Source organism: Emys orbicularis, chromosome 11, assembly GCF_028017835.1.
Source record: "Emys orbicularis isolate rEmyOrb1 chromosome 11, rEmyOrb1.hap1, whole genome shotgun sequence".
Classification (NCBI taxonomy): Eukaryota; Metazoa; Chordata; order Testudines; family Emydidae; genus Emys; species Emys orbicularis.
In genome coordinates, this window is record NC_088693.1 from 12,283,765 (window position 1) to 12,310,242 (window position 26,478).

The 26,478-nt window shown below is 41.0% G+C and overlaps 1 protein-coding gene across 3 annotated transcripts in view; it reads left to right on the plus strand.

The window, feature by feature from the left end:
- KALRN (kalirin RhoGEF kinase) overlaps nucleotides 1–26,478 on the plus strand; it is a 730,922-nt gene that overhangs the window by 597,593 nt on the left and 106,851 nt on the right. For 2 of the 3 annotated variants that reach the window (XM_065413426.1, XM_065413427.1), the window contains exon 1: nucleotides 21,253–21,366. The exons of the other annotated variant lie outside the window; for it this stretch is intronic. In XM_065413426.1, coding sequence (XP_065269498.1) covers nucleotides 21,282–21,366 — 85 coding nt within the window. In that variant the 5' untranslated portion in view covers nucleotides 21,253–21,281. Of the gene's footprint in view, nucleotides 1–21,252; nucleotides 21,367–26,478 lie in introns of those variants that run through there. 3 annotated transcript variants of the gene reach the window in all.

Sequence of the window (26,478 nt, forward strand, 5' to 3'; positions counted from 1 at the left end):
TTTTATTTCATGGGCCAATTCACAATTTTATATGGAAAAATATAACAAGCAAACTTCACCTGTCTGTTTCAAATATGGAAGTCTGCACAACTATACAAAAGCAGCAGTGGGGTAGCTGCTGAAACCTTGGCGTTAACATTATTTATAATTGTCTTTATAAGCAATATAATTTCAAGGACGGAAAGTCTTGTCACTTAAAACCTAGTGTCTCTATCAGTAAATTGGCCATCTGAGACATAATTTAGCAGATTTCTGTCAAAATATTAAAAAAACCTGCATCTGCTTAGTGAGAAATGGCAAATAATTGTATAATGATCTTTATATCTAATACTGTTTATATAAATCACCTTACACTGTTTATATAAATATGTGGGGTCTTAAAATGTAGTTTATATTGGCCATAAAGCCTAAAAACGTGTATGATTTGATGGGTTTGCTCCAACATCTTATCTAGCATCAGTGTAAGTGTCACCTAAAAATTATCAATCAATCAATGTTTGTAATAACTCTCCTGTTTAACGGCCAGTGAAGATGTAAAGGCAAAACTGACAAGTGCAGATGTATTCAGACACTTTCTGCTGCTGTAGATTGACTGATTCCAAACGTGTTATGAAGGTTATTTATTGTTTCTTTAAAAGTAACATAAAAAGATTTGAAAAATTATGAAGCACCCCAAGTAGAATAGAATAAAAACCAGTAAGAATCCCCACGGGTTTTGCTGATTTCTATTGTTGACAGACAATAGAACTAGAACTTTAAAATGCTTGTCTCAGAGCTTTCCCTTGCATTTGCTGCTGTTCACTGCTGTGCCTTTGAGAATACACTGTGGTTTTTTTCATGACTAGATTACAGCTCAGAGTAATAGCGCAGGCCTGAATGTTCTGTATTTCTAACAGTCCAGCAGCATTTGAAATTATACATTTGTAAATAGGCACATGGTTTTCTAAACTTTGCCATCCCCAAGTAATTTAGGGCTGGTTGAGTAAAAGAAACTGTCCTGCAGCTTCTGGTACTGTACTTAGGAATTCATGATTTTTTTTTCCAACTAGCATTCCAAGGGAGAGATGAAGAAGAGGTGTGATCTACTAAGATTGAAATTCTGTCTGAACTATCCCACAGGGCACATCACAGAAAACAGTGACTTTTATTCCTGTCTATTTTGCTGTACAATTGTGCTCTAAGGTATTAGACAATAATTCTCAAATTAGGGGAGTGAAATCTATATGAATGGAAAGAAACCTAATAACCTAGCAAATGTACATTAAATAAATTGAGGCAAGTTTACCCTTCGTGTCACTTAGTTAATTTCATCTAAGGCTGTGAATGGACTAGACTACTCAAGCTAGCTTGAATCCAGCTAGTGCGAACAATAATAGCAGTGAAGAGAGCACAGTGTGAGCTTCAGCACAAGTAGTACATGTGCAATGGTACAGACCATAAGTGTGTGCTCTTCTCGCTAGTCTGTGCTGAAGCCCATGCTACTGTTACCTGTGCCAGCTGGATTCCTGCTAGCTCAGGTAAGCTAATCCATGCACAGCTTTTGCCGTGTGGTGAGTCCGAGGATGAATTTGGCCCATATGGCCCTTAGAAGAAATACAGTTAACAAGTTATCTTGAACTTAGAATTGATCATATTTCCCTATCATTTCAATGTAACATCAAAATGATAGTTTAGCTTAAAATTCGAGAGTAACAAATTAAGGTTCTCACAGTACATTTTAAACACCCACATTGCACAGAAAGGGACTTATTAAAAACGACTCTAAAGTATTCTGCAGCAGTTGTTTTGTACCAATAATGGAAAGTACTGGAGCAGTTGTTTATGAGGGCATATTTTATATATACTCATAAAACTTCAATAAAAGGTAATGGGACTTGTGTTTGCATATCCAAATGGTGCAATTGGGCCAATTGTATATTCAAGTTATATTTAACAGCATAGCTACTAATAAAAAACATTCCATGTATCTAACATGGGTAAATTAATTTGACTGAGAGATTCTTTTGAATTTCCTGACTCTGGGCCTGATTCTCATTTTAAAAGGTAACAGGGCAAGGTGCTACCAGCCTGTCTGTTATGGGTCATGGACTCTGGGAGTTATAGTCCCTGGTGGAGTATGTGACCTGAATGAGCACATGACTGATAGAGGAGTCATATGGCTGCCTGGTGGGCTATAAAAGGAGGCTGCCTTCTCTTAGTAAAAAGATATGAGGCAGGAGGAAGGAAAGAGATAAGATTTGTTGGGCATGGGTGGGGCAAGAAGGATGATCTCAATGAACAAAGGGGTCAACAGGAGATTCCCTCCTCTCCCCTCCCCCCTTGGATATACACCTTTCTTCATTCTGTAGTCACTATGTTGGGGAGATGAAAGTTCTTTTAGCACATGTTTTAGAACAAATTGATAAATTAAACAGTAATAAGTCACCAGGACCACACGGTATTCACCCAAGAGTTCTGAAGGAACTCAAATATGAAATTGCAGAACCTCTAACTGTGGTATAAAACCTATTGCTTAAATCAACCTTTGTACCAGATGACTGGAGGATAGCTAATATAACACTGTTTTTTTTTAAAAGGCTCCAGAGGTGATCCTGGCAATTTCAGGCTGGTAAGCCTAACTTCAGTACCAGGCTAATTGGTCAAAACTATTAAAGAACAGAATTATCAGACACATAAATGAACACAGTATGTTGGGGAAGAGTCAACATGTATTTTGTAAGGGGAAAACATGCCTCACCAATCCATTAGAATTCTTTGAGGTGATCAACAAGCATGTGGACAAGGGTGAGCCAGTGGATATAGCATACTTCCAGAAAGCCTTTGACACCAAAGGCTCATAAGCAGTCATGGGATGAGAGGGAAGGTCCTCCCAGGGATTAGTAAAAGATAGGAAACAAAGGGTAGCAAATAAATGGTAAGTTTTCACAATGGAGAGAGGTAAATAGTGGGGTCTCCCAAAGATCTGTACTGGGAACAATGCTGTTCAACATATTCATAAATGATCAGGAAAGGGGGATAAACAGTGAGGTGATAAAGTTTGCAGACTACACAAAACTATTCAAGATAGTTAAGTCCAAAGCAGACTGTGAAGAGTTACAAAGGGATCTCACAAAACTGGGTGACTGGGCAACAAAATGGCAGATTAAATTCACTGTTGAAAAATGCAAAGCAATGCACATTGGAAAACATAATCCCAATTATACATACAAAATGATGGGGTCTAAATGAGCTGTTACCACTCAAAAAAGAGATCTTGGATCATCGTGGATAGTTCTCAGAAAACATCTGCTCAATGTGCAGCAACAATCAAAATAGCTAACACAATGTTAGGAACCATTGGGAAGGGGATAGATAATATTAGAAAATACAGTGCCATTATATAAATCAATGATATACCAATACCTTGATTCCTGCATGCATTTCTGGTTGCCCCATCTCAAAAAAAGATATATTTGAATTGGAAAAAGTACAGAGAAGGGCATGGATAGGGATATGGAACAGCTTCCATCTAGGGAGAGATTAAAAAGACTGGGACTGTTCATCTTAGAAAAGAGATGACTAAGGGGGTGTGATATGATAGAGGCCTATAACATTACGAATGGTGTAGAGAAAGTGAATAAGGAAGTGTTATTTACCCCTTCACATAGCACAAGAACCAGAGGTCTCCCAATGAAATGAATGGTCAGCATGTTTAAAACAAACATAAGCAAGTACTTCTTCACACAATGCACAGTCAAACTGTGGAACTGTTTGCCAGGGGATGTTGTGAAGGCCGAAAGTATAACTGGGTTCAAAAAAATTAGATACGTTCATGGAGGGTAGCTCCATCAATGCCTATTTGCCAAGCTGGTCAGGGATGCAACCTCATGCCCTGGTGTCCCTAAACCTCTGACTGCCAGATGCTGGCACTGGATGACGGGATGGATCACTCAATAATTATCCTGTTCTGTTCAGTCCCTCTGTAGCATCTGGCACCAGCCACTGTCAGAAAACAGATACTGGGCTAGATGAACCATTGGTCTTACCAAGTATGGACATTCACATGTTCCTATATATGGCTGCAAAAGCTGTTGTGGAAGAGAACAGCTTCTGGTTGGCTGCCTTGGCTTTTGTGCCCTCCAGCCCTCCCAAAAAGGATTCCAATAAATATTCTTGTACTAATAGGCATTATAACTTCTTCCCACATCTCTGTTAAATTTTTGCATCTTGGATTTTATGACTGTTTCAGGACTAGACTGCTTTATTCTGCTCCTGTTCAGCTCTGGCTACGCTGAGTATTAAATTACAATCCACATTGGTTTGTGTGGTTTCTCTGCCTTGGTTTAAATAATCCCTTTTACAAAATCTATTTAATGGTAATGATTCCTGATTTCCCAGGGGAACCATGAGAGGATGATTCAGAAAATTTTAGTATATTACATGAAACCTTCAGTTGGTCTTGTAAAGGCTGAGAAATTGTTTGGGTTTCTAAGAGTTTTAATTAAGAGCAGTCAGTTAAAGAGTTTAGGCTGTGTGATCTCAAGGAAACATTATTAGTTAACACAATCAATATAACTGGCACATAAACAGCCCATGGAGTTTCTCTTGAACAAACAACACTCGGGCTCCTGCTGTCAGCATAAATAGACAGTATCTAAATAAAAAACATTCCTTTACCTGGGTTCCAAATCACACTTCAGCAGGTAGGCTCGAACTCTTTCATTGATTATCTTTTAGTAGAGAAATGGTCTCATGGCTACTTCCCCCTGCCATTTGCAATCGCATATTATCCCTGTAAAAAGCACAGCAGTAACTTACGTACAAAAAGTTACGCTAGGAAAGGATGGCACTTTCACTTGTCTTCTAACATCATAGAGCAGCTGGAAACAAGATGGATAACCAGCACTGTATGACCTTCCTACCACCTCTTCATGGACCACCACCAAGTGCTACATATACAACCATTTGTCTAAAGACCACACTTTGGGAACAACTGATTTTTGCTATTAAAACTGGAAGATTTAAAAAGCTCATTTAGAGAGGAGGCCTGGACCAAAACACACTTTAAAAAGTTCAAATCTGAACTTGGCAGCATAAGACCATCTATAATTTAATTTGCTTTTTATTATCTACTGAATTTTTGCCTTCTGCTCACAGGCCAATCCTGCATCCCTACTCCTATGAGTCGTGCAAGTGAAGTTAATGGGAATATAAAGAAATGAGAAATCAAAATTGAAAATACTCTGAAGGGAAAGTGAAGCTGGTCCAGCTTCATCTTTCTAAACTAGTGTTTCCCCCAAGTCTGGGGTGGCCCCTGAGGTGGGGCACAAAGGTCCAGCTCAGGGGCATGGACAGGCCTTTCAGTTCTTCTCCAGGGTCTCACTTTACATACAAATAAATTAAGGGTGAAATTCAGACCCTTTTGAAGTAAGTGACAAAACCCTCAAGCTGAGATCCTCAAAGGCTCCTAACTTCCATTGATTTCATTCTGAGAATTTTGTCATTTACTTCAAAAGGGTCTGAATTTCACCCTTACTTTATTTGAAATCAATGGAAATTAGGAGTCTAAATAGCTTTGAGGATCTGGGCCTCACTGATTACAGTGGGGCCAGGATTTCACCCTAAGTCTTTTGCTGTTATACTTGTGTGACGAAGTGGGACTGTTCTTAATGTTTCCTCTGAATACTGTGTGGGTGCCTCAGTTTCCCCTATGATGAATGCTGTGATAAAACAGGAAAGGCTATTTTGGGGAAACAATTCTGCTATTGTTTAACTGATTTTTATTATTTAAAACAAAGAGGACTTTGTTTAAAGAGAAAAGGCCTGTGAATTTCCTTATTTACTTTGGCTTCGCTTCCCCTTTATTGGGAGGTGAAACTTCACCCATCTAATCCCATTACTTCAACCTAAAATTCAGCAATAACATAGGTCATGCTCTGGTTTCGTTATAACAGACTCAAGCCTGGTTTTGAATATGTGATGGACGAGTGAATTATCAAGAACAATAGAGGAATTCTATATCTTGTCCTAATACAGAAGGTTGGCCAAATTATGCAGTCACATAAATGGTGTTAAGTATCAGAGGGGTAGCCGTGTTAGTCTGGATCTGTAAAAGCAGCAAAGAGTCCTGTGGCACCTTATAGACTAACAGACGTATAGGAGCATGAGCTTTTGTGGGTGAATACCCACTTCTTCGGTTGCATCCGAAGAAGTGGGTATTCACCCACGAAAGCTCATGCTCCTATACGTCTGTTGGTCTATAAGGTGCCACAGGACTCTTTGCTGCCTATAAATGGTGTTGTAAATCACACATCAGTGTCAAGGAAAATTGGAATGTGATGGTATCACTTGCACTGATTTGACATTCATTGGGGCTTATTCTCCTCACCTCAGTGTAAATAAGAAGTTACTCCACTGTAGTTGATGGCGTTACACTGCTGTAACTGAGAAGAGACTAAGGCCCCATAGATGTAACTCATGCATCAAGGGACCAGAAGGAAACGGGTGACAGGAAAAGCAATTAATTGCAGAATGTAAGATAAAATAGGCCCTCTCATTGTTGCTTTTCTAGATACCTCTCCTTCCATCTTTTCAGCATGTAAATTACACTCACTTTGCATAATTATTGAATGCCATGCTATTTGTTTGGTCATGGTGTGTATTAGCCCCTGATCAAGAATTAGGGCCCCACTGTGCCAGGCACTGTACACAATGTGCACGTACACACAATGAAAAGGTAGTCCCTGTCCCAAAGAGTGTACAGTCTAAGTATAAAACAAGAGACTACAGATGGATGCAATAAATATGGTGAGCACAAGGTAAAATTGGATGAAACTGTAACTGGATTAAATTCTATAGTCGATATTACACAAGAGGTCAGATTAGATGATTTGATGGTCCCTTCTGGCCTTAACTTCTACAAAAATGTTACTATTTGACCACTAGCACTCACTTTCTAATGTGTAACCTACTGCACCATTTAGGTCACGGCTAATTTGGCCTGAAGTCTCTCATGCAGTCGCATTTCCTGACAATTTGGCCGTGTGAATTTCTTGGTTGAAATACTGGCACTATTTTCTCCAATTGGGACTGAACGTGGAATATAGTCGCTGCCTGGGGAGATCAGCAAATCATTTGTCAGTGTGTTTTCAGGATGGATGCTCAAACAAAGCTTCGGTGGCATAGAAAATGGAGCATAAATTGCAGACACTTCAAAGTGGCAAAATTGGAAGAGTAAGACACCAGACAAGTGTCAGAGAAAAAAGGATGTCATTGCATAGGATGATGCTAAACTTGCTTCCAGTGATCTCCCTGAGATCAGGGAATTAATGCTTCAGAAGTGTTAAAAACTAAAGTCTCTGAGGAAGGAAGTAGTCCAGAGTTTATCGCCAATATGCAGACTCCTGTCAACACTACTCTTAGTGGTGCTGCTGAAATGCCTATCTCTACGGAAAAATCTTCCCTCTCAGGATAAGTGGTTATTTGTTTCCTTCTGATATGCTTGTGGTTTTGCTGGTGAGGCATTTTTTGGAACTGAGTTTATCTTCCCTAGTTGCAGCTATTCAACCGGACTAGCCAGGCTGCATAACAGACATCTCCACTGGGGATTGTGGGGGAAGAGCAATAAGGATCTTCCAAGGCTCCCTCTTCCGACCTCCCCAAACCTGTTCACCCAGACACTCATCTCATTTAACTGGTTTCTGCTGCAGTGCCTACAAAAGGTGAAGTGGGATATGTGGTTTAGCAAGGAGATCCGAGGCAGAGAAGAAAATAAGCAATGGAACGATCAAGATACTCATGTGCTTCCCCAAGTGAACATGTGACCTTACTATAAATTCCCTTCTCTTGCTTCTCGACATTTGTCTTCTTATGAGCTTACTTATGTCCCATTGCAGTTTGATTGTAAAGCCTTTGATGGAAGGACATTTTGGAGCTCTCCAGAGGAAAAACGTAATGCAGATTGACAGCAGTCATCCACAGCTGTAATTGGAGTCTCAGAGTTGTAGTAGCCTCCAGACCAGCGCGCTCCCTCTGTGTTGGGGAAACTGACTGGTGAATCTACGAAGTTATAGGTCTACCATGCACTTCTCTCCTGGCTTCATTCAGCCCCTTTCTGAGAGGGCCAGATTAAGGCAAATTGGGATCCTAGCCACTGCATGAAATGAGGCCACCCATTTGCTCCCCCCCCCCATATTGAGTGATGGCAGGAGTACTCTTTCTTCCCCCATCCCCCAACAGACAGTAGCACAGTGCCTCTTTCTCCCTCCATAGAGTGGTAACAGAAGCCCCTCCCCTTGGGAACCAGAAGGATGGCAGCAGGGGTCCCCTTTACCATTCATAGATGAAGCAGCAGCTGAAAGGGGCCTCAGTATTTGTCCCAGCATCTGGCACGTGTTTAGTTGAGTGGTTGGATTGGGCTCACTGCCACTGCCGCCTCCTGCTACACACACAGTCCTGTGATGAGGGACCATTCCCAGAGCAAGGAGTCTTGGAGTTAACACTTCACTGAGATATATGAGGTAGTTCCCTCCTCTCTGAGCTATTATTTCAGGCTGTTTGCACACTCAGGCAGATACTGCTATACTGGTTACACAGATCATGTTTTCAAGCTTTTCTTCACAACCACAAGTTAGAAATTAAGCCTTTATTTTTAAATGAAAACTGAGGTTTTGATGCATTGACTTGACTGCCAGGGCCCTACACACAAGCATTGTGGCAATGAATGCTCCATTAGGTAAACAATTCTACTTTTAAACCTTTAAGCAAGACTGCCTTGTGGGGACAGTTTTAACTGTGGAGTATCTCCTAGCACACACGAAAAAAAGAAATACAACTTGCCATGGATGGATGTACCTGAAGGGGTTCCACATGAAGTACTGATTATGATTCTCAAGTCATAGGACAGGATTTTTATTAGCACTAGTCTGAAGCCAACAATTATAACCCCTCTTTCCTCCCCCACAAATAAAAACATGCAGCCCAGAGGAACAGTGTAAAAATAACTTGTCTTGGTTTGAATAGAATGTATACACTACTTTCTCTATATCTGCTCCTGCTTCTTGAAATGTATGAGGTAGGTGAGAGCGTTGTGTAGTAGCACTTCGCCCAGCCAGCTAGCAGGAAGGTCACCAATGTTCATTACCAAAAGAGTGTGACTGGAGCTTGTGAGTGGCTTGGGTCTTGCTTTTCCTCTGCAGCTCTGGTTGAACTAAATTTAGCAAAGTAACACGCTGATGTCTGACTGTAATCCACCTGAGATTATGGTGGGAAGAGTGGGATCTGGCCCATTGGCCTAGAGTTTCTGCTGTGTAACCAAGTTCAGTGGGCCACCATTCATTATTATACTCCTGGCCTGTTGAACATGGATTTATTCACCAGTCTTTTTTTGCCCTGAAATTCATGAGATTTAAGAGTGAAGGGGCAATAAAACAGAACAGATTCTGGGTTTATGCCTGTTTTCTTTACTAAGCTAATGTTGATGCATGGATTATGGGGGCACATCCTGCTAAAAATGGTACCCAAGTGTATTGCCTTTTCAGCTCTACCAGAAAGCAAGGGGAACAAACCCAGGACCAGTATTCGCATCCTTAGCTGGCTTCTGGGCAGTCCCTCCTTTATTAATTTTAAACAAATAGTTTATGAACCACTTTTAAAGTGAGCTAGCTGTGATGAAAGTCTAATTTCACTGACCAGTCAGAGCCAAAGCCCAGCACACTGAAGTGCCTAGCACACAAGTATTAAATAACTGATTGCAGTTTATTGGGTATGTTTCTGTAAATTGGCTACAGCAGATGCGTCACAGATTTGATATACTTATGCTAACACAACGAGCCTGATTCTCTTCTCATTTATACCAGTCTATCAACTTCACTGGAGTTATCATCATTTTGAAAGATGTAAATCAGGAATAAGAGTCAAACCTAATGTCAGTTTCATTAGGGGCAGATTAGTCCCAGACTCCAAAAATGCATTCATTTATATTTGTTTTCTTTAACAACATATTGTATATTTATATTACTGCCACCAAAAAGGTGCCAGTTAAAAGGCAATTCCCTTCCACATTAGGACAGGTTAAAGCATTCTTGAGTGTGGTTTGCTGTAGAGAATATTCAAAGGTACATTTACATATATTTCCACAGGGGCGTGCACCAGGGGGAGGAAAGCCGGGGCACAGGCCTCCTCAATAGTTGGCGGGGGCACAGAGCAAGCTCCAGCCCCGGGGGCCCAGAGCGAGCACCTCCAAAAGTCGTCAAATTTAAATACATGCACACCCCTGTATTTCTTATCAGTCTTTTGTGGTATTCTTTGGAAGTTAGTGATTCTACAGAACCATTTCCCAGTGAAATAACAATCTGTTTTCCTGTAGTATTCTACAGTATGTACAATACTTCTTAAATATCATAATGTTGAAAGAAACCAAGGCACAATTGCATAAGTATCACAGTGAAAGTTGGCTTGGTTTCCAATCTGCTAAAAAGTGTGTCATCACACAGAAGCAACAGCAGTGCACTGCCCAGCTTGTCACATAATAAAGACTGCACTGACTTTTGCCTTTAATAATGAGATTTGAAAGTCACATCTGTAGGTGCTTCTGGTTTTCATACAGGGAATCTAATACTCCATTTGTCTTTCCAATAACGTTAAGCTGCTTGATACCAAATCACATATTCTTATTAAGGCACTTTTTTAAATACAAGAGATTAAGAATTAAACAGCAACACCCAGCGATTATAATTCCAGGACACTTTTCTGTTCTGTAGATTAGGGAACTGAAATCTTTCAGGTTACAGTCATCATAGAATACAAGGGTGCAACCTCTCTGCACATTGTCCTTATCTTGGAGTCATGCACATTCTGCTTAATTCAGAGCCTTCTGCAGTCTTTACTTGTTTGAAGATTTGGACCGCTGCATTTGAAGATACAGAAGTATATGTTCTTCTTGCAGTCATAGCATCAACTCATCTTGTTGCCTGCTCCCCCTTCTCAAATACTGTAGGGAGTGTGTAGACACAAGGTGGTTTTTAATATTATAAAAAGGTTATTATTGTATCTTATGTAAAAACTCTTTGTTTTTTGTTGTAAGGTATGCATGGACACTGCCTACCCCAACGAGGCCTTGATCATTGAGTGGGGACCATAGAAGCTACTACACTACCAGTGATTAATAAGTTACTTAATGACAAATGTTTAATATAATATGAACACAGAAGATGTGAAAAGTACATGTTGTTAGGTTTACAAAGAAATCTGTTGACTGTGGGAAAAACCAGAAATGCCCCAGGTCATAGTGTGCCATACCCTCTGACAGGAGGACAGCAAGTTTGGTTACGTAATAGTAACTGGAAGTTTAGGTGTGTGAAATTTCAGATCCAATTAGAGCATGATCCAAATAGCAGAGGGTATGGGTGGGATATTTGAAACCCTGGCCTAATAAAGCTCCCACTGACCTTAATACAAGCAGAATCGCAATGCTGAACACCTATGGAAATCCCACCTTACATGTATCTACAATCTAGAAATGCTTGCAACTGTTTCCAAACTATGGAGATTACAATATGAAACAGGACAGAGAAGATGCATGCTGCCAGTACAAAAGAGAGGGCTTTTTTCTGTCAGCGGCCATTCTGTGAACTATAAAAAATAATCTTGTTTTATTTTCTTCCACCGAAGGCCTCCTGTCACCTCTGGCCTTGCTGTTTATTTCCACCATACGTTTTAATAATAGCTTTACATTTTCTTTTAAACCAGTCTTGAATCGGATACAGCAGCTCAGAAAGTTTTGCAATGATGGCAGCTTTACACTATTAAATGTCTCCTGTTAAGACTTCCTCTGCATTTTCTAGCAAAAAGGAAAGTGGACAAAGGGCCATATCCACACTTGTTAATATAGTGATTTGGCCCACAAAATGAAGGGTTTTACAGCATTAATCCTGTATATAGTATTTTAATTTCAGTCCAGCTCCTCTCTAGCACCACCACCACCACACACACAGAGACACACACAACACAAAGATTTTCAGGTCTAACTAGCATAGTGTATTCCAATTACACCTTTTTTAAAATATATAGACGCACAAATGTGTTGGATACTCCTGCAAAAAACAGCAAAAGGCGCCAAACAGCATTTGCCACTTTCTCTAAAGCACCTTAGGTGACCAGAATGGTATTTTCCCAATAAGAAGGAAGGAAGCAGATTACCTGGCAGGGAGCAGTGGCCTCAGAAGAGAAATTTAGCTTCAATTTTATCAAAGAAGTGGAACAAACTCAGAGAGAAAGACTAGTTGGGTTTTTTCTGCTACTACTTTTGATGCACTCCCATTTTGTATACACCATTTATTCATCATGGCAAGAGCCAGCTCCATAAAATATGCTATGTTGTTATGGTTGCCAGAATTGAAGAAAAGTCATTACACACATCAGGCCTGGATGGAATAGGCCCCTGTTTCCTTTGAAAAAGAATATGTGAAGGACTGATACAAGCTCATAATTTCTCTCCACACCCAAATACTGTAGGAGAAGACCCAAACTGTCCAAAAGGCAGGTTTTGTACATGCTTTTTTGTCCTCCCTTATTTGAAGATAGCTGGCTAGGCAGTCGTACTGCCAAAAAGAACGGGGAGGTCATTCTGCATCACAGATTGAATATATGAGCCAACAATGCAATGCAATTGCAAAAAAGGCTAATCTCACTCTGGGGTGTAGTAACAAGAGTGTCATATGTAAAACACAGGAGGTAATTTTTCCTCTCTACTCCACGCTGGCCTCAGCTGGAATAATGTGCCCAATTCTGGGCACCACGCTTTAGGACACGCTTTTGTGGACAAACTTGAGTGAGTCCAGAGGAGAGCAACAAAAATGATTAAAGGTTTAGAAAACATAATCTATGAGGAAAATATTTTTAAAAGGCATGTTTAGTCGTGAGAAAAGAAGATTGAGTTGGGACCTGATAATCATCAAAAACATGAAGGGCTGTTATGAAGTGGACAGCAACCAGTTGTTCTCTATATACTCGGCAAGCAGGAAAGAAGTAATGGACTTAAACTGTAGCAAGGCAGATTTAGGTTAGATATTAGGAAAAACTTTCTAACTATAAGGATAGTTTAGCTCTGGAATCGGCTTCCAGGGGAGATTGTGGAATCCCCATCATTGGAGGTTTTTAAGAACAGTTAGACAAACATTTGTCAGGATGGTGTAGGTATACTGGGTCCTGCCTTGGTGCAAGAGGTTGGACTAAACAACCTCTTGAGGTCCCTTCCAGCCCTACATTTCTGTGATCCTGTGTTGTTGGTGGACAGTCATTCCCACAGATCTGCTTTTGATCTAATTGAGATAAACTTTTCTGGAAACAAATCTGCTTTTTCTTTTTTTTAAACTGAAGACGCAATAATCTTTTATTTTGTTGGACAGCTTATTTCAATTACACCGCTACCCCAATATAACGTGACCCGATATAACACAAATTCGGATATAACACGGTAAAGCAGCACTCCGGGGGGGCAGGGCTGCGCACTGTGGTAGATCAAAGCAAGTTCGATATAACGCGGTAGATTTTTTGGCTCCCGAGGACAGCGTTATATCGGGGTAGAGGTGTAGTATCCATCACCTTATTGGCATGGCTCTCTTGAAGCCAGTTCATGCAGGCCACAAGATAGTGTTAGCTATATCTCCAAAATACTAGAGTAGTGCATACTGTTTTATGTGTATGGGGACACCAGAGAGGAATCACTGCTGCAGCCACATTCAATCATGGTTCATCAGGTGCTGTTGCTGGCTCAGTAGAGACATTCCCTCTGGTTATGCAAGAATGGTCAGACTCAGCTTAGGCATTTGTTGGTGGATACAGCTGTCCCACTGAAGCAGCAACCATCTGAGTGAAATGTTAGCAGAAGAGTTTGCAGAGATCAGTAAAGATCTTCTAGTATATTTGAGAAAGAGGGAGAGGCATCACTGCACGTAGCCCTATTACCTGAAGTGCATTTTACTTCCCATCGGCACCTAGAGAATAGGAATACGGCTTCTAATGACCATTGCAAATACTTAACAAGCAACAGACCTGTACAGCATGCCCCCGCAACTCTGTGGCTTTTTGCTGTTCTGCTTAAGCTGGTTACAGGGAGAAACTGACCAACTTGATTATGTAGTACTATTATGTACAGGTTAGCAACCTGGTTATGACCAGAAATCAGATGAACTGGCTAGAGATGGCAGGTTCTTCCTGGTTGGATTTGCATTCTGAAGGTGTCAGAGAGCCAAAATCATTATAAAATAAGTGCATGTATGTACCATAGGTCTGATCCAGACCCCATAGCAGTCAGTGGAAAAACACTCAACTCCAATGGGTTTATGATCAGGACCCACCTGCACAGGATTCCAGTTCAAGCACTGAGAACTTGTATGCTAAGTACTCTCAAGGAAAGAATAATGAAAGCAAGGGGTGGATACAGGCCTGTATTAAGGCATAAGCACTATAGGCCCATGCCTAAGGTTTAGCTTCTAGAGTCTGCTATTTCATCAGATTTTAAGCTTTAATTTAAAAAAAAGTTTCTAGCCCTCATGGTTGCAAAGAGAAACTTGAAAATATGACTCGTGTGTGACTGATGCAGTGATGTCCGCCTGAGTTTGTAGGGAGCCTGAAACGGTAGCTCTGAGAGGTGTGAATTGCCCTCTGCATCTCAATGAAGTGTTAACATCAAGATCCAATGCCCTGGGGTCCCACCATTCTCTCTCTCTCCCTTCCGCCCCCCCCAGCAGAGGACCGTGTGTGTGCCAGAAGGAATGCAGTGCAGTGGGCCCAGCCAAGACATCCATACAGAAGATTGAGGAAATTTAGAAGGGATGCTTGTTGCCATCCATGTCTCTCCAGGCAGAAGAGGGGAACCCTGCTCCTCTCGGGGGATGGCAGATGCCCTCCTATTGGTCACAGCTGGGGGCAGGGCAGGCAGATGGAATCCCATTACTTTACCACTTCTTCTCTGGGCAGTGAGGGGGACCCTTCTTCCCTTTCTACTCCAAATAGGGGCTATGCCATGGTTTATCAGATTACATTAATCCATTCATAAATTGAAGTCACCTCTGAAAGGGGCATGACTGGTCTAGCTGAACATGGGAGGAACATATGTATATCGTGGCAGTTCAGTTAGGAGTGTGCACTGAGCATACATGTCTTTTTCATTTTTTTGTTTTAACTAGTTGATAATGTTCTTCATCCTCCCCCCCATCACCACTGTGTTAAGTAGATGGGACAAAAATCTCCCCATGGAGTTGTGCCAGGGGGGATTCTGACCTTGTTTTTATTATTTATGTAATTTGATCTGTTTTTAAAAAATACAAAGTTTGGGCCAACCAGCATGACCAAACTTTGGTTATTTATAAGAATTTGGTTAATTTTATTTCATTTAACGAGTGTTTAGTGCTGTTCAATAGCAGTAGCCAGAGCCAAGAATAATGTACAGGAATGTGCTATGTAAGCAACCACCACACAGCTCTGCCAAGTCACCGTCCCTAGGATATTTCCAACCTCGCTGGGTTTTGAGCTGTGTTTGGCAGTAAGTACACACTGAGTAGTATTTTTTATAAATATTTAGTAAAAATAAGGCTGACAATGTTTAATTCATATTTTGTTACCGATCCTCAGACATAACAAAATAATAATTCTTTGCCTTTACATGGTGCTTTCATCCCTAGGTCTCAGAGCACATTAGGAGAAACAGAGGTATCATTGTCACCATTTTACAAGTGGAGAAACTGAGGTACTAAAAGAGAAGGTGACTTCCCTGTGGTCACAGAGCAAGTCTGTGGCAGAGCTGGGAATAGAACCTAATTTACCAGATTCCCAGTGTCCTAACCACTAGGTAAGGTGGCCTCCAACCCAGGCTGCCACTCCAGACCTGTAGGCTAGTGCATTAAGTATGGTAGCATCATTTTCTGGAGTTCTTAGTGAACCATGTGTGTATACAGTGTGCCAATGCAGACAAAAGGCATCACTTATTTAAAGCTGTATGATTTAGTTTGTAGGTGTGTCAGTCCCAGGATATTAGAGAGACAAATATATTTTATTGGACCACCTTCTGGTGGAGAGAGAGAGATAAGCTTTCGAGCCAAGAGCTCTGTGGGGTTTGAAAGCCTGTCTCTCTCACCAACAGAAGTTGCTCTAATCAAATTATATCAATGCAAGTTACATTATTCAGCCCTCATATATATACAAAGGGTTAAAACTTTTTACTATGAAAAGAACTTTACATGTTGCTGTTTTAGTTTTGGCTTATGCACCTCTAAGATAAGTTGGGCCAGATCCTCAGATAGCATAAATTGCTATAGTCCTGTTGACCCCAGTGGAGCTAGGCTGGTGTAAATCAACTGACACTCTGGCCCTGCGTCTCCTTCAGAGAAATGCCTCCATTTTCAGCCGAATTCCTTTCTTCCAGAAGATTAAACAGCCACTTGAAGTGTGAGAATTCAAAGGGCTGGAAGAAATACTTGAACCTTACCTATGCTATATATTGCTTTTACCAGTGATGTTAGCTAGAGAATTTAAGAGACTATTACAAGGGAAATCCATCCATTGTGGCTCACAAGCTAAATGTGAGTCAACAGTGTAACATTGTTGCAAAAAAGCAGGCATTATTGTGGGATGTATTAGTAGGAATGTTGTAAGCAAAATATGAGAAGCGGATCTTCCACTCTACTCTACACTGATAAGGCCTTATATGAAGTATTGTGTCCAGTTCTGGGCGTCACATTTCAGGAAAGATGTGGACAAACTGGAGACTGTCCAGAGAAGAGCAACAAAAATGATTAAAGGTCTAGAAAACATGACCTATTAGGAAAGATTGAAAAAAATGGGTTTGTTTAGTCTGGAGAAAAGGAGACTGAGGGGGGACATGATGACAGATATCAAGTACATAAAAAGTTGTTAAAAAAAAAAGAGGAGGGCAAAAAATTGTTCTCTTTAACCTCTGAGGACAGGACAAGAAGCAATGGGTTTAAATTGCAACAAGGGAGATTTAGGTTGGACATTAGAAAAAAAACTTCCTGTCAGGGTGATTAGGCATTGGAACAAATTGATTAGGGAGGTTGTGGAATCTCTGTCATAGGAAGTTTTTAAGAACAGGTTAAATAAACACCTGTCAGGAATGGTCTAGTTATTACATACTCCTGCCCTGAGTGCAGGGGACTGTACTAGTTGACCTACTGAGGTCCTTTCCAGTCCTACACTTCTAGGATTCTATGACTGTTAGAGAGAGAAAAATCTCTACAGACCTCCTAGTCTTCTGTGTGACTAAGGCCTTGGCTACACTGGCAATTCACAGCGCTGCACTTGCTGCGCTCAGGGGTGTGAAAAAACACCCCCCCTGAGCGCAGCGAGTGCAGCGCTGTAAAGCGCCAGTGTAATCAGCGCCTGCAGCGCTGCACGCTCGCTCGCAGCGCTGCAAGCTATTCCCCTCGGAGAGGTGGAGTACTTGCAGCGCTGCGAGAGAGCTCTCGCAGCGCTGGCGGCGCGACTACACTCGCGCTTCACAGCGCTGCCGCGGCAGCGCTGTGAATCCGCGAGTGTAGCCAAGGCCTAAGGATGCTTCAAGGGCAGTTTCTGATATATACACCAACCGCTGAGGCCGAATACATGAGCAGACTGAACTAATTTTCTCAGCATTCCTGTGATGGGGTATAATCACACTCCTTTCTGTAATCCACTGAGCAGCACACTTTCCCTCTGTGCAATTTGGTCTTCATTATGCTCAGGTTTATGCACATTTGACCACCAATTAAAAGGTACCCAGAAAAAATGTATGACAGTTGCTGTATCAGCTCCAGGGATCCTAGAAATCTGTTTGCCATGGAAAAACGTGGAATTTGCATTTTTACAGAGAACCTTTAGTGTTTATAGGTGCTTGGGCTGTCAGCCCTGGTTTGGTTAATAGAGAGAGGCGCATAACAGAGGCTCTATTGTATATCAATAAAACATTGTGTTCAACTGATACCTATCTATAGTGTGACTAGGGAAACTAAAGTTCAGCATTTCATTTTAATCGCAGAAAAACACAGATGTTTAGGGTTTATTTGGGAATTTGTTGGTGTTTTTTTTTAAATCACGAACTAGAATCCCTGCTCATCTCTATCACTTTAGCGTTCAGAGCACTGTTAAGGGTTAATAAATTAACCTTCAACATGCAGCCCACAACTTATCTTTTTATTTTAGCAATTGTTTGATGTTTGGTGTTGGACTAAACTTGTGGAGGATGATTTATACAGGTGTTGCTGTAATTATTGCCTTGGGGACAAGACCCCATGCTGCAAACTCTCACCGACAGAAGGAGTCCTGTCAGCTTCAGAAGGAGCAAGATTGGGGTCCTAAAATGGCGGCAAAGTGACTGTTGCAGACAACAGCAATTTTGTTTTGATTGGTGCGCCAGTAAACGTGCTTTACAGGAACCATAGACCTCAGACTCATTTTTGTTTTACCTCTGTAATTTATGAATGCTGCAGCTCATAGGGATTGCTTCCATATGCCAACAAGTGCTTCCATACCCTAGATATTTAATTTTGAGAAATTCCTCTTTGAAGTTATAGGACCAAATTCAATCACTAGTACAAGTTCCAATTACAGTTAATGGCAGCTGTGTCCACTTAGTCATAGGATGAACCAAATCTGTAGTGCTGTTCTCTTCTTTCACCTGGAAGGGGCGAATGACTATAACATGAATTTGTATTTAATCATGTATTCTTATTTAGTAAATATTTTGCTAAGTGAGATACATATTATAACTTTAGCCCTCTTAAGAAAATCTCCAGGGCTAATGTCTAGCTTTAATCTTAGCAGTATTACCAACCCCACATATTCAGAAATCAAGGTCTCCCTCTTCCCCCCCCCCAAAAAAAATCACAAGATTTAAAATATATACAAAATTTGGTTTCTTTTGATTTGCCTTCTGGTTTTTGAGCAGTTAGGTTATGCATGAAGCATGATTTCAAGCTTTCCTCTGCAACCATGAGGGATGGAAACATTTTGTTTGTTTGTTTGTTTTAAATGAAAGCTGAGATTCTCATGTATCCAAAGTCCCAGTTCCTGGAGTCACATAAGAAAAACACCAAATATTGACAAACTCCAATAATAAAGCCACAAGAGCTGTCAATACTCGCTTAGTAACATATCAATTTGTCTTCAATACACATTTCTAAGGGGCTGTTTATCAAGTTAATGGATCAAATCCTGCCCTGATTCCAGTCAATGGCAAAATTGCAATTCACTTCAATCAATACAGGATGAGGTCCCAAGCTGGCTGTCAGAGCCATCAAAATAACAGCAGGTTAGATTCTCCCCCCCCCCCCCCCCCCGTGATACAAGAACTGGACACTAGGTGTCTCTGTGAACTCACCAAAACAGAGACTTTCTGTTTGGCCAACATTGCTCATTGTTGGGGTCATACTAATTAGAGCTGCACATTCCCTATTACATCAGGGGTTGTGAACATGGTACACTTGCTGGTGTTGTGGCCCTAACCCAAGGTGTCAAAGAGGGCTTTCAAGCATTGGCAAAACGTGAATTATTCACAGCCACTATATAATGAAACAAACATCTGTCCCTTAGTTTAAATCACTAAAGTAATGGCAGTCCTCAGACATGGTCCAAAACATGTAGCATGAAGAAAATGAGAAGCCACAGGCCAACAGGGGGAAAGCAAAATGCAGCACCTGTTTGTTCTTCACTAGTTGCTAAATGCTTTCTGATGTATATTACCTCTTAGAAATGTTAACAGGTTCTGTCTCTTCCATAGCAAGAATACAAAAAGTAATTGTAAGAATTATAGACCACTTAAAGGTCACACAGACCATGGGACTGGTAGTCAGACATCCTGTTCCCACCTACCTGCTGTATAAATCCTAAGTACTGTTATAAAAAAAATGAAATTCCAAGTGCAAATCATTCACAAAACAAATTTTGCCTCTGAACACTTAGAAAGAAAGAAACATAACTCAGATCAACATTGTGTCAACTAAAACCCAGTCAATCCTCATTCCTTTTTACCCTAGGGTTTATTTTTCTAACTCTATACTTTTTCTTTCTGTTACACTTGTTTAGCCCAGTAGCAGATAGAGCCCCAGTGGAGTTAAACTTTTTTAAGAGGTGTTTGTTTGTTTGTTTCTTGACTACTACTTCACATTCTCCACTGAAGATCTTACTCACCAGCCCCTGTTAATAGATCACAGGCAACCAGATTGCCAGGTGCTTTCATTCCACAGCAATCCTAACAGTTTTTCTATTTGGAACACGTTTTAACCCCATCCCAGGCAGATCCACCATTAGGAGATCTAGTCTCAGAAATAATGGGTTTGGCACCAGTTATCAAGTATTGCAAAGGCAATATGAAATGCCCTATCAAAATTCTAGTACAATCTACTCCTTTACAATGCTATCTTCTATGTAGCATGTCCCATATTGTTTTACAATTCCAAAGCAAAACCACTACTAAACTGACTATGAGATAGAGTAACATAGGTCTTCAGCCTACCCTTAAAAATAAATACTGTATAATAGCGAGAATGAACAAAGAAAGGAGTTCCAAATTCAGGAAATGTCACAGTTAAAGGCTAGAGAATAGACAGGCTTGAATCGAAGTATAAGCATTACTAGAAGCCCTTGCATCAGAAAACTTCTGACAGATATAATCTACTAGAAACACTGATTGCGTAATTAACAGAATTATGAGTCTTCTCCCATAGACTCTCACAGTCAGCATGTGTGGACTGCTAAGAACAATGTTGATCATTAAACAGTGTTTTGTATCTGTAGCCAAAGCCACCTGATTGAAAACTACATTGAAGTAGAAGGGATGTGTGTAGTTTTCTTAGTATATCCAGCTGCTAGAAGAAATCCAGTCAAAGCCTCTCCAGAGGTGAACTGCATGCACTAGTCAATACGTATTTTATTTCTTTATGGGTGTGACTAATTTGTTTTCTTGGTAGAGAAAAGATTCCTTGTATAATATTTTGGTTACAAAGTAGCACACTTGATAGTAGGTGTGTAAAAGGAGGAGTTTCACCCCTACAGCGTCTTTATATTGCATAATGTGATGAGACTAGTCTGGGATGTGAGTTCAGCCAACAGCTGGGCGTGTGGGTGTGACTCCACCCCTGCCCTCCCTTAAGTAGCTCCTCCTGTTTCCAAGGTGGTTTGCTGGCAAGTTAGAGTAGAGGCAATACTCATGGTGTTTAGTGCTGAGTTTAGGTAATATTACACTTTCCTGGTGGATTTTTTTTTTTTAATGGGGGCTGGTGACCACTTGCTATGAACAGCACAGAAACAGAATGAAAGGTGGGAGGCACAGTTATTCCAGCAGTTCCTGTTTGGGATGGTTCCTTTCAAAGTGTTGCTGCTGTTTCCCATGCAAAGGTCAGTAGCTGCTGAACTGTATTTCTCTTTTGAAATAGATTTGAGAATAATAGCTGAGCTGGGAAAGGGGCACTGGGGAGGATGGGTTCTTGAGCAAGGCGTTGATATTCGTTACTCTGCATAGAATTAGATACTTCAAACTGACTAGGTTAATAACATACTTAAGTAGCTTTCACTCTGACTGGAATGGGTAGCAATGTAGTAGCATTCCTTTTTGTAAGAGCTCACTGTAGTTGCTAAAGCTTACGGAAAGGGGTTATGTGTACTGGATATAAAATAGTGGTGTATTTTTCAACTTGTGTATGGATCTAATCTGTCTGATTAACCACTATAGAGAAGGAAAAGACACTAGTTGCTTTATGGAAACATCCTATAGAATTTCAGAGAAAGGAACCTTCTCCCTCCCCTCCCCTGATAGTTCTTGTAACCATTCAATACATAACTATTTTTCTTCTATAGGCTGACTCAAATTTACAGAAAGGATATTCTCTCAAGCTGTATTGGATGGTTATTTGATGGTTAAATACACTAACCCAAATTACATTGTTTTTAGAGTAACTTTGATAGAAGCCTATTGAAATTGCATACACCTATGTCTATAGAACTCTTGCAAAAGGGAGGTGGCTTGTACAAAAATAATTCTGTAATCTTAAAATGGCAAGACTCATTGTATCCTTTTTCTGTTTTTGCAATACCACACTTGTAGATTCATAAGTTTTCCCTTTTAAAATAGGAGTGTGCATGAGGAACCACTCCACATCCCAGGCAGTTTTGATGAAATCAAAACCTAATTCATTTGAGTTTCCCTGTTCCTCTCACTGCCCCTCTTCTTCCCCTCCCCCCCCCCCCAAACCCCTGTCAGTCCTCTTCAATCTCAGCTGAGTTCTGCATCAGAACAGCTTGTAACAAGGATGTACAGTCCTTAAGCCATAAGTAGTGGCTGTTTCATGCCGAGGTCTGTAAACACAGATACACAAATTGTTTTTAGGAAAGCAATTGGTTTGGGGATATCTTCTGCAGGGAGAAGGCTCTGAATAAATTGCTGATTAAGCATGTGCTGTAAGACAAGTTCCGTGTGTATTCAAGGCTGTAAATGGCACAGTCTGCTGTAGCTTTTTAAAACACTTTTAGAGATCTGGGTTACTTGTGTTTAAGGAGTTGGCAGTTTAATATTTGGAAAGGGACCTTAATAATTGGCATGTTGTTCAAATACACCTTGTTTATTCACGTCCATAAGGGAAGCTTTCCCTTAGCTTGCCTGTGCTAAAAAATACTCATTTCCAGACATGCCTCTTACTGAAAGTTATTTCTATGTCTTGCTTTTTGCTTTTCCCCCTCTTTGAATAGAGGAGCCCTGCTCTAGGAGTACAAAGGGAGGGGATACCCTAGGAAGCCACTTGCTATGCTGAAACCCAGTGTGAGCACTCATTGTTAGAAGAAACTCAGGCTCAGAAAGCTGACTTATAAAGCAGGGATATCCGTGGTCTTAATCAATGTGTGCGTGTGTGAGGGTTCAACTGGGCAGAGTTCAGTGCAATGACTTGGCAGCTTGTACAATGAGCCCTTCAGTAAGAGCAATGATGATTGATTGGGTTTATTAGTGAGAAACAATGAGTGCTTTTGCTGTTCCCTAGGTTAGTTTACCAGTGTGGGTCATCCTCCATCTTTGTCCCAAAGGTTCAGGAGAGGTTGATTGCCACAACTACTTTCTGCAGAGGGGAAAAAAGGTTCGTGTTTGTGTCAATATTTGAAGGCAAATAACCCACCATGCAGGTCACCAAGGAGGGAATGGGCCAAAGTTGACAGGATACATTTGATCATAGCTGCCAGGAAACACTCTGGGACTATAAAGTCAATGAGATGGGAACTCTTTGCCCAATGAGATACTAAGGCTTTATTGTGAAACTCAGTGTTTCCTGGGTTTGGATGGGATTGAAATGTATTGAGAACAGCTGCTCCTCACAGTTGGGTGCAACCAACTTTCTGAGTGGTTGTGGGAGAGGTGTGTGCCGGTGCTTCATACTTCAAAACCTGCAGAACCAACACTTTCTAAATCTTTGTATATGTATATAGGAAAAGCCACAAGTATGTAGGCACTACTGACTTTCCCAAGGCATGATAGGACTAAGTTAAGACTTCCAATGCATTGTGGAGTCTGCTGGCCTGCAGTCTTTACTCTTCTGAATCACTCTTGACCTTGTTTTGGGTAACAAGCTTTTACAGAAATGAAGCTGTACTGTATTTCCGTGCTTCCTGTTCCATGGCAGGTTGGCAATAAACGGGCAAAATAAAAACAAGGTGAGGAAAACACTTCAGCCATGTCCTTTTTGAAGAGTTTGGTTCAATGCAGCATTTTGGTGAAGGCTGGAATGGTTCTTGATCAGGTACAAATCGGATGTCCCTTTCTATATTACCTTTATTTTAATTATTGGAAAATGTAAATGAAGGGGGCTCAAGGACAGATTGGCTTACTAAATTCATGATGCATGAATTGGAATGCATGCGCTTTGCTCAGCGGGTATTGAGTTAGGTTCACAATTTTGGAAAGGCAATCAACCAGAACAAGCAGCACGTTGAGTTTGCCTTGATTTTTAGCATGATTTAACAGGCTGTTGATCTGCAACAACACAAGAAGACATACCATCAAACGAGTAAATAACTCTGGAGCTTGGTATATTGAGTTCTTGTGCTTTGCAGGGTTTGACAGTTGTTACCTACTGAACAGAGATGGTGGCAGGATTGTTACCAAAACCAAACTGATTGAACAAGCTATAGGACAAGTCAACTCTCAAAGCACCGTTGGCACTCCCACCGTTAGCACACACAGCAGGTTCAGAACAAGTTAGTGCTAGCTGACATGGCTTTGGACTTCAAAGTGTTGATTCCAAGAGAGATTGGTATCTCCCTGTTGCTGCTTGTTATCCTGGGAATGCCACTGGGAGAGGGAAACAGCTGATACTGTTCTCTTCTCTGGAATGTGGGGGGGAGGGATAGCTCAGTGGTTTGAGCCTTGGCCTGCTAAACCCAGGGTTGTGAGTTCAATCCTTGAGGGGGGCCATTTAGGGATCTGGGGCAAAAATCTGTCTGGGGATTGGTCCTGCTTTGAGCAGGGGGTTTGACTAGATGACCTCCTGAGGTCCCTTCCAACCCTGGTATTCTATGATTCTATGTTAGCTGACCATATTGGCAATTCTCATTTGCCTGTACAATAACAAAAGGTGGTGTGGTGTATTTTTGATAGCTGATTTATTTTTATCTTGCCTTCTTCCTAGTAGTGAAGGGAGCATGGGCAGGAAGGGGAGAGATTAAGAATAGTCATGGCGCCTTTTCAGGAAAAAACAGTCGGATAGTGGAAATGCACTTCAGACAAGTGCACGTAGAATGCATACAGAAGTGCCCACACCCTCAACTATCACATCACCATGCTAATGTAAGGCCTGGTCTACACTACGACTTTAATTCGGATTTAGCTGCTTTAATTCGAATTAACGCTTGACCCGTCCACACAACGAAGCCATTTAATTCGAATTAAAGAGCCCTTTAATTCGATTTCTGTACTCCTCCTCGACGAGAGGAGTAGCGTCAAAATCGGTATTGTTAATCCGAATTAAGGTTCGTGTGGCCGCAATTCGATGTTATTGGCAATTAGATGTTATTGGCTACCCACAATGCAACGCTCTGGAAATCGATGCTACTACGGTAGCTTGGACGCACACCACCGAATTAATGGTGCCTAGTGTGGCCGAATACATTCGAATTTATAAAATCGGTTTCCTAAATTCGAATTCTATAAATTCGGATTAATCCTGTAGGTGTAGACATACCCTTAGTAGCACATGTCCTTAAGCTTGGAGACAATTTCTTAATGCTGTAACTTGACCTTTGACCATCTAACTTCATTTGTTCATCATTGCCAAAGACAGGCCTTATATTTTTAGGGCCATTTTTCTGCGTTTCTCCACCTTGCTTCGATCTCAGATTTGCTGTGGAAAGTGCATAACTATAAAGAGGGCTCATCTATAACATGGATACAGGGCAACTTGACTTGGATTTGTTCTTGCTGCTGCCCTGTAAATGACCTCTCCCACTTCAGAGGGTGGATCTCTTTACTGGTGACAGATGCCTGATATCGTGTACTTTGGCAACACTTGCATAGTTTGTCATGCCAGTAAAGCGTCTCCTGAAGTGAATCTGATTTGAAAAAATTGACAAGATTAGTTTGCAGCCCATTGTCAGTGAGAGGTCTCGCATCCGAGTTTAGCAAAAGTGGGTTTTGTGCTATGGAACTTGGAGATGATGCAGATAATTGATCCGGGAGAGTGTGAAAAGGGGGGTGGGGGGAGAATATGCAGTATAAAAAGTCTGAGGCTTAATTCCTGTGTGAAATTTTGCTGTGACCTATATGGAGCATTTTGGAAAAGCATGGATTTTGTGTATTAGGGCAATTCTAGAAAGGATTTTGTCATCTTGACAGATGTCTAAAAATACTGCTTGAATCTCACCCTCATGCAGTCTTTCACAACAGTAGTGTTCAAGGTATCTTTTGGGCATGGCTTCTGTAAGGTGGGCTCCTGACCTAGTCAGCTATGCCCACATGTACAGAACTAGTGGGGTACAGTCAGGGAAAGTGATCTGGCACTGGGTACCATTTGCCGTTGTGCTCTAACCCAACTCAAGGTGAACTAGACCAAGATTACTTCTGTGCTCAAGTGCAGAGACACGAAGTCTAATATAGGAACATGGTTATGGCAAAAAATTCAGTCCAATTTGCTTTCCTTCATGAAAAGGCTAGTAAAGAGCAGTGGGCTCATGCAGTTCCTCTGGCCAATTAACTTAATCAGGTGAAGTTTGAGAAACAACTTTTGCAATGTCATTTTGTCTACACACAAGAGACAGAGCAATAAGACACTTTCTAGCAGTCACTAGGACTGTAAAAGCAATGTGACACAGGCTTTAATTCTGAATATAATCTTATAAGCAGGACAGAAAATCACTGAATTCTCAGTAAGAATCAGTACCATGGGGAAGGAATCTCCTTTGTTTAACAAAAGTGCAAAACACCCATCCGCTGGATTTTTCTGGCTTGGGTTAGAAGCAGTTATTTTCTAATAA